General features: G+C 43.0%; 1 protein-coding gene across 2 annotated transcripts; it reads right to left on the reverse strand.

The window, feature by feature from the left end:
* Positions 1-301: 301 nt before the first annotated feature.
* On the reverse strand, positions 302-12,700 carry LOC139321013 (uncharacterized). 2 transcript variants are annotated; one of them, XM_070949611.1, is made up of 7 exons: positions 12,647-12,700; positions 7,416-8,340; positions 5,220-6,328; positions 4,172-4,289; positions 2,042-2,656; positions 919-1,079; positions 302-657 (listed from the first exon to the last, which is right to left on the reverse strand). In XM_070949611.1, exons 2-7 carry the CDS (start codon positions 8,017-8,019, stop codon positions 649-651), a joined length of 2,616 nt encoding a protein of 871 aa, XP_070805712.1. In that variant the 5' UTR covers positions 8,020-8,340; positions 12,647-12,700; the 3' UTR covers positions 302-648. The 2 variants fall into 2 exon arrangements, with proteins under 2 accessions (XP_070805712.1, XP_070805710.1); XM_070949609.1 differs by lacking the exon at positions 12,647-12,700 and adding an exon at positions 10,540-10,621.
* Between the last annotated feature and the right edge of the window lie 313 nt (positions 12,701-13,013).

The following is a 13,013-nucleotide window of genomic DNA, read 5'->3' on the forward strand; positions in this document are numbered from 1 at the left end:
TAATATTCTTTTTGTGCCAATCAACACTCTGTTCACTTATACAGCTGATGTTGGGAGTCTGTCAACATCTGTAATCATTGTACTTGTGAATATATTAAGAGAGAATATAATGTTCATCATGAAAGCAGGCTGGATCTAGACTACCTTGAGGCCTGTATCTGGGCTAACAATTCTTTCCAAAACCCTTGCTTGCTTTCCAAAACAGGAGCTCTGATTCCTTGTGGATTGAAAGGAGGCTTTCTCTTTGCAGACTTCTATGCTAATTGGGTCAGTGCACATGCTATTTATTGCCCATCAAGGGTACAGTGAATCATTCCCAGTTGCTTTATTTAAACTCAAGCAGGAAAGGGAAGAAAAGAGATTACTACAGTATAAAAACAAAAACAAAAACAAGGGTAACGGTAAAAAGGTAAAGGAATTGACAACATTTGCACCATAGCAGGGAAAGGGCATCTGGATCAGAGCCTGCTGTAGTCTAAGCAATCCAACAGGATGGGGGAAGGGATAAGGAATCACGGGCAGGGATAGTTGTAAGTCTCAGGCAATCAAGAGCAAAGGGTGCTTTTCACTTTCCTTTTCAATCAGGCGCTTCTAATATTGCTGCTGAATTTCTTGATTTGGGGGGGTACATTCGGCCCATGCAAGGATTCAGAGATGCTACAGGAAAGATAAAACACAATTAGTATTGGATGAAAACGTTTTTTAAGTATTTTATATTCTATTCAGAGAATGAACACAATCTTCTATACATATATAAATGGCGCTCTCTCTTTGTGTGTATGTATGTTCCAGCATAACTCTGGAACGCCTCGAGCAATTTCAACCAAACTTGGTACATAGATGACTTACTCTATGGACCTAGGGGATATGAAAGAAAACATGCCTTACACACAAAAAGTAGCAAAGGGGGAGACTTACATTTCTTTCTTGCCATACTGGCCTACTAGGGATTTCAGCAATGTTCTGGGGTATGTTTGTTCCTGGCAAAGATTTTGTGTCGTTCAGGACCCGTACAACAGTGCCAAGAGCCTCTGATAGGTCCTGCAAAGAGGTGCCGCTCAACCCATACAGTGTAGAAGCTGCATATAAACGAACAACAACAAACAGAAAATAAGTATCACAAAATGCTGCCAAAAACCCCCAGAAAAACTTCTTAGCAAGTTGGCACCTTCGTTCTTGCCATCTTAATAAATACCTCGAGACATGTCTTTTCACCTTAGTTTACTTTATAAATCAGTCCTGATATTATGGATCAATTTTTCAAATCAAGTATTTGCTGCCAATTCTAATTCCATCCTTAGTCCCTTCATCAAGTTCTTTACTGGTGTCTTTAGGCTGTGTTCATTTTAATTCTTATTTATTCACTGATATCCTACCTTTCTACATGAAATACTTATTTAATGCTGCTTCTAGCTAGAATGCCAGTTAAGAATTCCCTACTGAATACCAGCACTACACTTTCCTGATGAATGCTCTCATATTATGACAAAATAAAAAGTGAGAATGGCTATGGGGCAGGGGTGAAATCCAGTAGGTTCTGACAGGTTTTGGAGAACTGGTAGCGGAAATTTTGAGTAGTTCGGAGAACCGGCAAATACCACTCTGGGGCCAGCCAGAGGTGGGAATGGAGATTTTACAATATCCTCTCCCAGGAGTGGGGAGGGAATGGGGATTTTGCAGTATCCTTCCCCTGGAGTGGGGTGGGAATGGAGATTTTGCAGTATCCTTCCCCTGCCACGCCCACCCAGCCACACCCACCAAGCCACGCCCACAGAACCGGTAGTAAAAAAATTTGAATTTCACCACTGCTATGACAAGCAGACTTGATTAACAGCCGAGCAATTATTCTGGGAAAGATCTAAGTGATTTATGTACTGTGTTGCGTTCAGCAATAAACAAATATTAAACGGAACCAATGGCAAGGCAGTCATATAAGTATACTGGCAAGAGACAAATTCTCGCAAGTATCACATGAAGGACGAAAAGGAAATTGATGTCACCCTGGTGAAGAGGCCCTCCATGTTTACGCTCCCAGAATTACCTTGGGTTAATCGGAGCTCCTCACGGATTGTATCCAACTCAGCCTTCAACATGGTACAGCCCACACAGGGGGGTAGCATCCTGGAACCGGCCCCCCCGTCTTGGGCTGTGTCACCACTGCCATTTCCACTCCAGGGAGAATCCAGTAAAATGTCAATGCTGTCACTAAATGAAGGTCTGTCTATGTCAGGAGACCCGTGACCATCGTGGCCGGGTTGGGGGCTGGCGACGGTTGCATCCTTGTCAAAAGCCAGCTGAGATGACCCAAGACTAGCCGATGCTTTCTGCTCGTGCAGAATCCCATTCACAGCTTCTGAAACTCGGCCGCTGCCTTTTGTCTTAGCTTCCCCCTCCGCCTGGTTTTCCCCAGCCACGTTATAACTGGGAACAGATCTTCCCCGCCCTTTGGCTTTCCCAGCTTGCTTCCCTGGCCCGGAGGTGGGTGTCTCTTTCGCTTTCTTTCTAGTTTCAGCCATTTCTTGCTCTTCTATGCTATTGTTCAACTTCATCTGCTTGGCTGCCGCCACCACACCGTGTTCTCCATCCTGTTTGGGCACAATTTGCTCCCTCGGATCTGATCTGGCTCTCTTCCTCAGCTGGAGGTGCGTTTCTGTACCTGAAGATGGAGAATAAGTTTATCTTGAGAGACCTGCCAAGATACAAAAATAACAGATGGGCTCGTGGTTAAGGCCCTAGGCTGGGAATCATAACACTTGGGTTCCAGGCCCATAGATGGTGGGATTCCACTCGCTTCTTAAGAGAGTATATGCTCCCTTACTTATCAGGCTTTTGTTTTAGCTTCAAGTATGAATATTAGAATATGAAAGGTGCTTGGTAGCCTTCCTTTCATAAAAAACTTCGAGAGGGATCACAATTATTCCTCTTTTACAGATAAACTGAAGACATCCTTAAGAAATCAAGATAGGTTGACTTGCTAAAGGGTAACCCAATATGGAATTCCTTAATAGAGCTTATGCACATGCTTGTAAAGTAATCTGAATTTGAAATCATTTAAAGTTCTGTTTGTTGTCTTCTCTCTGTAAGGTAAAGGTTCCCCTCGCACATATGTGCTAGTCGTTCCTGACTCTAGGGCAGTGCTCATTTCTGTTTCGAAGCCAAAGAGCCAGCGCTGTCCGAAGATGTCTCCATGGTCATGTGGCCGGCATGACTAAATGCCAAAGGTGCACGGAATGCTGTTACCTTCCCACCAAAGGTGGTCCCTCTTTTTCTACTTGCATTTTTTACGTGCTTTCAAATTGGCAGAAGCTGGGACAAGGAACGGGAGCTCACCCCGTTATGCGGCACTAGGGATTCAAACTGCTGAACTTCTGACCTTTTGATTGACAAGCTCAGCGTCTTAGCCACTGAGTCTCTCTATACATCTCTCTGTACTATCCCCTAAACCTCCAGAAGTGGCTTAGATTTAAGGAAGCTTTCCTGAGCAGTTGAGAATCCAACTAAATGCCTTTTTGATCCCACTCAATCTTGGCATCGATCTCAGAATTACCATTCAAAGTGTCTTTACAAATATACAATCAAGTGAAGTCAACCAGCTGTGACGTGTGAATGAGGACCCTAAGCTGAACTTGGGAGGCCTGTAACATCTCTCTTCAGCAAACACTTCACTTCCTTGCCATCTTGATGATACCCATCACTTCCTTGGCCAGTTTTTCTTTCGAAGAGGTTTTGCTAATTTGCTAGTCTCTATGCTAAGAAGTGGGACGTGGTGGCTCGGTGGCTAGGATGCTGAGCTTGTCGATCGAAAGGTTGGCAGTTCAGCAGTTCGCATCCCTAGTGCCGCATAATGGGGTGAGCTCCTGTTACTTGTCCCAGCTTCTGCGAACCTAGCAATTCGAAAGTACGTAAAAAATGCAAGTAGAAAAAAAGGGACCACCTTTGGTGGGAAGGTAACAGCATTCCATGCACCTTTGGCATGACAGAAATTGTCCAGACAGGATAGAGGGAGTTAGAGTGGGTAAATCTGCTTATGGCATGCAAGTATAAACAGAAAGGGAAGGGCGGGGGAAATCTAAGTGGATATGTACTAAAACAAACGAAAACAACCCTCGAAAGGCAAAGAAACAAATCTGTCACATCAAAGATTCAACGCACCTAAGAAGCAAATTCTTACCTACTAAGCCAACCTTCCTAGGATTTTCTCGACTGTCTTTTATGCAGGGTTGTCTCTGATCTTCATTCAAGTCTTCTCGAGGGGAATCGACAACCATGTTATCTGAGGTAACACGTACCTGAAAAATAAGAATGCCACTCTTGTATTTATCACTTCTTTTAAAGTAAAAAGGGGCCCTCAGTTCCACACACCAAAGATGTCAAGAACCCTAACCTAACCTAACCGTATCATTTGTGAGCTAAGAATAAATACAAGCATTTTGAACTTGCTGTTTGGTTGCCTCATCCTAAATATCCTTCAAAACTGAATCCTGCTGCAGTCACATGAAAATATTAGTCAGAATCTGACAATTTATACCCATAAGAATTTTAATGTTTTTTTTTTTTTTAAAAAGCAGATTCATTTTCTATTGTCTAGGAAATTTTGAGTAGCCATTCAGCTTCTACCAAAGCAGAAAGGCTCAAGCAAATTGGAAGTGTGTCTTTGACGAAAAGGAATCAGCCTCTTCCTGCAGTGCATCTTATTGTTCCATTGTCTTTAAAGCAGGGGTGAAATCTAGCAGGTTCTGACAGGCTCTGGAGAACCAGTAGTGGAAATTTTGAGTAGTTTGGAGAACCGGCAAATACCACCTTTGGCTGACCCCAGAGTAGGGTAGGAATGGAGATTTTGCAATATCCTTCCCTCAGGAGTGGGGAGGGAATGGAGATTTTGCAGTATCCTTCCCCTGCCATGCCCAACAAGCCACGCTCACAGAACTGGTAGTAAAAAAAAATTGAATTTCACCACTGCTTTAAAGCTCACTTTCAACTGAAAAATGACAAACTTTTGCTAATAGACAAATTCCTTGTGTGTCCAATCACACTTGGCCAATAAAGAATTCTATTCTATCTATTCTATTCTAATAACAACAGTAATTCCGAGATTCCACATATAAAGTCTCTCGGTCAAAAAGAGAGATGTGTGGGGGGGAAAATGCTTTTTTCATTTCCTTGCTCCTTTATGCCGTCTCCAAACCCCAAAGTAGAAATCCCTCTCAGCGTGATCTTACTTGGTCCCGTTGCCTCTTGGACTCGAAATGGAGCTGGAATCTCTCGGCCAGGGCCACAGCTTCCTTGCCGTTTTCTGGCTGGCATTCGCGTACCAAGGTCTGGATCTCTTCAGGGAGTATGTTCAGGAACTGCTCGACCACTAGCAGCTCCATAATTTGCTCTTTGCTACGCGCCTCTGGCCTCAACCACTGGTGGGAAAGCCGCCACAGACACCTGTATGCTTCTTGGGGTCCCTGGGCCTCCTGATAATGGAACTGCCTGAAAGACTGCCGGCGGGTTTCTAAGTCTACGTCTGTTTCAAGTACTTTAGCGCCATTGCTGGAGCACAGATGTTGGGCCTTGCTGTGGAGCTGGTCTCTACCCTGCTGCTGAGAACTCGGGTATGAATCGCATAATGGATTCAAAACGGAGAGATGTGCCTCTGAGGTATCACCTTTCCCTGTCGCTGCCAGGTGCCCCGCAATGAAAGGGAGCCTTGGGCCCGACAGCATCTCCTGACAGTGGTCTGCGGGAGGCTGCTGAGACAAGAGCCACCTCAGTATCTCTTCGGCAGTCCAATACTGCACTTCAGGAGGCACCTTCACTCTTCCTCCGAGCGCTTCTTTCACTGCAAGTCTATTTAGACTCTTCCCTGGTAGGTCGGACTGCATCATCTGCTCTAATAAAGCCTGTAGGGCTGAGCTAGGCCCAGCGGCGGTTCCTGCTCCATTCTTTGTGGACATCTGCAAGACCTGCAACGGGTTAGCGCAGTCAGGAGAGCTAGGGCTGGCAGGAGACCGCTGAGTTAGCACCTGGACAAGCTCGGTTTGCTTCTGAAAAAGTTTCTCAAAGAGCTGGGCTTGGAACTCCCTATCCTCACGCCGCATCTCCTTGTCGTGCTGGATGAACTCCGCTAAACTCTGTTTTTCCTCAGCTTGGAGGGCCAGCTGTTTCTGCATCCTCTGCAGCTCCGGCTGATGTGAACGAACGCACTTCTGGCCAGCGCCCCTCGACGGCCCATCCCCCTGAACTTTTTGTTTCCGAGTTCGAAGATGGGGACGTTGGTCAAGCATGGAGATGAGCTGCCTGGGTGGAGGTTGGATCTCCATTAGCATAGGAGAGGCCACATCTATAAAGTAAGGAACAGGGAACAGCCATATACATATATAAATATAAATATATACCCATGTTTCCCCGAAAATAAGACCCTGTCTTATATTTTTTTGAACCCTGAAATAAGCGCGTGGCCTTATTTTTGGGGAGGTGTTATTATTTTGGGACGTGTGGAGCAAGATAGGGCTTCCGTTGCCATCTTACCTGATTTCCAGCTCTGCATTTAAATATTGTTGGGGAGAGCTGATGTTTTTTAGCTCTCATCAGCTAGCCATACCCTTACTTGGATTCGAACTTGGGCTGCCTGCATGTTAGGCAGTTGTATTAACCTCTGAGCCACAAGTTCTTCTCCCTTCATCAGCTTGAGCCAGGGGAGAGATTAAGTGTTTTTCTATTGAGACACCTGGTCTACCCCTAAATAGATCTATACTAGTCTCCCTTTATTTCTTTATCAGCGAAATATAAATTTGGTATAAAATGGTTTGTCGTGAATGCGACTGCTTGAAGGCTCCTGGATTGGAGCTGAAAGGCAAAAGGGACTCAGTATGCTCCCTCCAACATGCTGGGGTAGACCAGGTGTCTCGATAGAAAAACACTTTATATAGTATGTATGTATGTATGTATGTATGTATGTATGTATGTTTTTTTTCAAAGCAGTGCAACATCACCAATAGGGTCAGAATGATTCATAAGATCTGATGGTCAATATCCAATGGCCAATTATTCAAAGGGCAAGAAAGTAATAAAACTATATGCATGTGAAGCATGCACCACCTGTGACTGCAGGCTAAAAAAAAAGGTCTGAAAGTTACCCTATGATGTTGTCCTTCTGAGTATATAAATAAATTAAAAACAACCAGTGGAAGTTGGCCTGCTATAGAGAGTTATATGCATTTCCAGAAACAGAAAGTTGTGTTTCTAGTGGAGTACATTTAAACATTTAAACCAAAAGTCCAATAAAGTTATGAAACCAAAGATCTAAATATTTCATAAAATGATTAATAGAATATTCCGAGATAACTTTCCCCCTGCCCATCCTTTGGTATCCTTCCAGAGGATTTGCACTGACAACATTCCCCAGGAGAAATGAACAAGGTGTTTACCCAGCTCAGGTGAGATTTCATCTTCCGATTCCTCTTCCTTCACCTGAACTGGGATGACTTGGATCTCGCCAAAAGCATCATGAGTCTCTGCCTGGGTGTAGCTGAATTCATCGGTCCCTTGGCTTTCCGAGGCAGCAGTCTGGGACAGCCAATGCCCAGAGGCCTGGGACGCCCAACGCTCAGAGATGCTGGATTGGGTCCCCCAGGGCTCAGAGATGGAGAGGCCTTCCTGTCTGTCTGCAGTGACACTGGGCCCTTCGCCAGCCTCAGAGGGAAAACCAGGCCTGCAGTTTATATACTGTGTCATTATCTGGTCAATTTCATCATAGAAGGGACATTTGATAGGTGGCCGCCCCACGGAGTTATTTTCCTTAGCCTTGCGGTAAGCCACTTTCAATCCTTTCATTTTTTCGCGGCATTGGTCCCCAGTCCGATAAATGCCCATTTCGGCAAGACGCTGAGAAATGCCATCATAGACTGCACGGTTCCTCCCGTGGGAGCTAAGGTCATGAGTGACCGCTGCCTCGGTCCAGAGGGCAAGGAGCACCTTGATATGCTCTGCTGGCCAGCTAGCTGCCCGTTCTTGTGGTCTATCCCGCCTCATTTCTACCAAGGAAAACCTGAAATGTCTCGTTGGCAGGTTACGCAGCAGAGATCAGGCCCACCGAAGTCCAAACGCAAGCAACACAGATACAAGGAAGGACATGTAAAAGGTCTGAATTTCAGAATTCCCAATTTCTGTGCTGGAATGGCCTTGTAGACGATCTTTGATTCTCCTCCATATGTCATTTATGCAGAGAGTGTAAATCTGGGAATCTAAACGCTGAACAGCCACAATAGCTACATCTTCCCACTTGTATCGGGTGCAGAGGTATTAAGACAGAGTAAGTTACAGCTCACGAAAGAAGGCAGAATACTGCATCTCCTGTGGAAGAAAAGTCAGGTTTCAAAAGCCAATGTTTAATTCAGAAAATATTGGATCTTTTATACCGTATAAAACTTCTCTTTTTAACTAACTTTAGTTATCTCCTCTGTTTATTGAAGGAGACGGTTTGGTCAAGTCTGGAAAAATCCTGGAAGTTCGTGCCAAAAAAAAGTGACTAAATATTTATATCACACATTTCTCCCAAGCACCCCAGTCCAAGTTTAATGTTTTCTCCACTTGCCTCATGTCAGTTCTGTGAAGCAAGCCAGGTCGAAAGAAAAGTGATCAAGATACAAGCAAGCTCAACAGACGAACTACAGAGTAGTTCCGTCTCAGCTTGTCATACAATATTGTAGCATTTGAACAGTAACCGCAGGGAACCTCCAAAATCAATTAATTGCAAACCTGCAGGTAATTGCAAACCTGCAAAATTAATTGATTAAATTAATCCATTTCTATTTCTATTTCTTGCAGAGATCTGAGATGACCATTCCAAGAATAAGTGATGTTTTTTTCCAGGCATGTCTACTTCCATTTTCAGCTTGTGTGATGCACAAGGCTTGCATTTGGTTAGAAAAATAAGTAATTCTTTGTATACAAGTCCCCCTCAATATAACAGAACTAAAGCTGCTTCCATAACAGGAGATTACTTGTTTTTATTCTAGAACATCATAACAGATGAACAGGTGAACAGATTAGAAAACACACAATCCAGCAGATCATGAGTAAAAAAAGTCAGTAGGCACTAGATTATTTATTACTTTTAAAAAATGAATTATTTTATCTTCTGTTCTAAAATATTGTCTCCTAGCCCAATACTATAAATAGATTCTACTTTTAATCAGCTTTATCTCTGTGGACATCTGCATAGAATGACAGTATGATCCTACTGCCTGTTTGCTTAACTGTGACATAAAATTTATTATAAATTTGGAACTGGGCTGTTAAAATGCACATTCATTCCTCAAATGTGCATTTTAACAGCCCAGTTCCAAACTTAAGCTATTTCAGTCCTCTTGCATATTTTCATGAAAACAAATTCAGATTTGTCCCACAAAATATATTCTCAGATATATAGCAGCACTATTGTTTTTATCACAATCAGAAAAAGAAAGTGAAATATACTGTTCACCGAGTGAATTGCTATTTCGCACCCTAACCAATCTAAGAGTGGTATTGTGAAGTTAACACTGGCTTGAGTATACAACACACTTAACCCTAATTACTGAAACAACTCTTTTGTTGATTCTTAAAGTACTAAAGGCAAAGGATCCCTCATGCACAACACTTGCTGAATATATTGTCTGCAGCAATGCAGAAGTGATTTGTCATTTTATTTTATTTTTTCTCCTCAAGTCTGCAAAATTGAATTACAGTCAGCTTTTTCCCAAATCACCAGGTGGCAGCACCTGGATGTTGTTATCTGGAATCAAAAACTAAATGATTTCCAGGAATACAGTCTGGACAAGAATAAAAGAAATACAAACTACTTCACTTGCAAAGAACATTGCATGGATATGCTCACGTAATTCACTAGAAATCCAGCTGCACTTGAGGGCATTGCTTACAAGGTGGGATAGAGGATTTACCCAATGCATTAAAGCATAAACTGACCTAACTAGGGTTCACTGATGTGCAAAGAATGAAGATTAAACCTAAGCATTACATGTTGTGGAAACGAACTAGCAAGTTTATAACTAATCAGGTTAAGCATATTGCATTCATTTTAAAGGCATATCTATATAGGGATATAAGGGACGCGGTGGTTCAGTGGCTAAGACGCTGTGCTTGTCAATCGAAAGGTTGGCAGTTCAGCGGTTCGAATCTCTAGTGCCGCGTAACGGGGTGAGCTCCCGTTACTTGCCCCAGCTTCTGCCAACCTAACAGTTCGAAAGCACGTAAAAAATGCAAGTAGAAAAACAGGGACCACCTTTGGTGGGAATGTAACAGCGTTCCATGCGCCTTTGGCATTTAGTCATGCCGGCCACATGACTACGGAGGCATCTTCAGACAGCACTGGCTCCTTGGCTTTGAAATGGAGATGAGCACCGCCCCCTAGAGTCAGGAACGACTAGCACAGATGTGCAAGGGGAACCTTTACCTTTACTTTATATATGGATATACCCAATACATGATTGATCTCTCTAGAATAAAATTAACATAACATATTAAGATAGTAAATAAACACATGGAAGGAACCTTTTAAGCAGCAGAACAGGAATCCAAATGATATCCAATCTATTCTCTACTTGGACACACAATGTTTGCCTTATAGATAACCCTTTTATAGTTTGACCCTCAGTGATTGTTTATATGTATCTGTAGTGTATATCCAGCCAATTTTTGACATAGTCACCCTTTTAACAGTTTAACTTGCAATGACTACGCAATGTATAGCTATGCATATGACAGAGAAAGATGGGGGGAGGAGTTTTTGACTTGGCTATTGTATCCTTTCCAGAGGATTTGATTTAGTTATTCTTGTGATTGCTTGCAGTGATTGTATCTATGTGCGCTCACACACATACACAAATAGAGGTAACATATGTATAGCCAATTTTTGACTTAGTTACTTTAACAGATAACTATGTATCTGTTACATGGATTCATGTACACAAAAACATACAATACCTAAAGAGCCAAATTTCTATTTAGTTTCAGCAATTTGGATTTAGTATAATTTGTGTACACACAGACAGGCCTATGTCCATGCATATATAATAAGTATAGCTAGGTTTTGATTTAGTTATTAATAGTTAATGTAAGGTAAAAACCAACAGTTGACAGCTATCATTTTATGCTTAGCCTAAAGCGATTTGAAGTTTGTGTGTGTGTGTGTGTGTGTGTGTGTGTATACATACACATAAAGATATACATAAATACTGGATAGACAGAAAGATATATAAGGATAGATGGATGAATGGATAGATAGATCAAGCACACGACATATATTATTGCATATACCCTGGATAGATAGATAGATAGATAGATAGATAGATAGATAGATAGATAGATAGATAGATAAGATAGATACATCACACAATATATTATTGTATATACCCTGGATAGATAGATAGATAATACATAGATACCATAGGTAGTCAGTCAGTCAGACAGACAGACAGATGATAGATAGAAACCATAGATAGGTACCATAGATGATAGATTGATCTTAGGTAGGTAGATAGAATGGATAGATAGATAGGTAGATAGGTAGATCAAGCACACAATATATTATTGTATATACCCTGGATAGATAGATAACTAGATAGCTAGATAGCTAGATATAGACAGATAGATGATAGATAGAAACTATAGATAGATAGGTATCATAGATGATAGATTGATGATAGGTAGGTAGATAGAATGGATAGATAGATAGAATGAATGGATAGATAGACAGACAGACAGACAAATAGACAAATAGATAGATCAAGCACACGACATTATATTATTGTATATACCCTGGATAGATAGATAGATAGATAGATAGATAGATAGATATAGACAGACAGATGATAGATAGAAACTATAGATAGATAGGTACCATAGATGATAGATTGATGATAGGTAGGTAGATAGAATGAATAGATAGAATGAATGGATAGATAGATAGATAGATAGACAGACAGACAAACAGACAAATAGATAGATCAAGCACATGACATTATATTATTGTATATACCCTAGATAGATAGATAGATAGATAGATAGATAGATAAATATAGACAGACAGATGATAGATAGAAACTATAGAAAGATAGGTACCATAGATGATAGATTGATGATAGGTAGGTAGATAGAATGGATAGATAGATAGATAGATAGACAAACAGACAAATAGATAGATCAAGCACACGACATTATATTATTGTATATACCCTGGAGCACATACACCACACATCAATGCCATAAATCAAGAACCACCTCCGGGAGCTAAACTTGCAGGCGGGACCGAGGCGCTCTGGGGTTTAGATCCCGCCCGGGGGCAGCTCCGATCCCTGCAGACAAAACCCCGGAGAAGCCCACCAGGTGGGTTTTTCATCGGCCCCTTCCTTTCCTCGGGCTCCCTCATCCCCTTCCCCGCTTACGGGGGTCTCTCCGGGCGTTACACCCCCGGCCCTCCGGGAAAGCAGCCGAGATGCTCTTGGAAGAAGGGCAAAGCCAAGACACCGAGCCGCTTAAGGCCAAGCAGCGGTCCCTCCATCCCCATCCGGACCCGCCGCCCTCGCCCTCTTCTCTGGGGGTAAGAATGGCCTCTCATGATGATGATGATGATGGATGGGGGGGGTTTGCTCTTCCCTACCTGCTTTGGGGCACCCCAAACCGCCTACCTGCGCTTAAAAGAACCAAGAAAAAGCGAAGGCGGCGCTTCGGCCCAGAACTCGCCCCGAGGGAGCCAATAGGAAAGCCGGGAGATCCCGACCGGGAGAAGACCATTGCTTCTTTCACCCGTCAATCATCCTGGAAGGCAGGGCTCTAGCGGTGGCGTTCTCCCCGCCCCCCGCCCCCCCCCCTCCAGGCTACCTATATTCTAATCGTGCGGCAGCCACGACGGGAGAGGTGCCCATCAAAGAGACGTAAGCCAAAAGGCCGGACTACAACTCCCGTGAGCCTCTCTCTTTCTCTCTGTGTCCCCGGCCGGGGAGCGTAACCGGAAGCGGGATCCTCCA

The sequence above is a fragment of the Pituophis catenifer genome, unplaced genomic scaffold (assembly GCF_029215685.1).
Source record: "Pituophis catenifer annectens isolate HBS135680 unplaced genomic scaffold, rPitCat1.0.hap2 SCAF_9, whole genome shotgun sequence".
NCBI lineage: Eukaryota > Metazoa > Chordata > Lepidosauria > Squamata > Colubridae > Pituophis > Pituophis catenifer.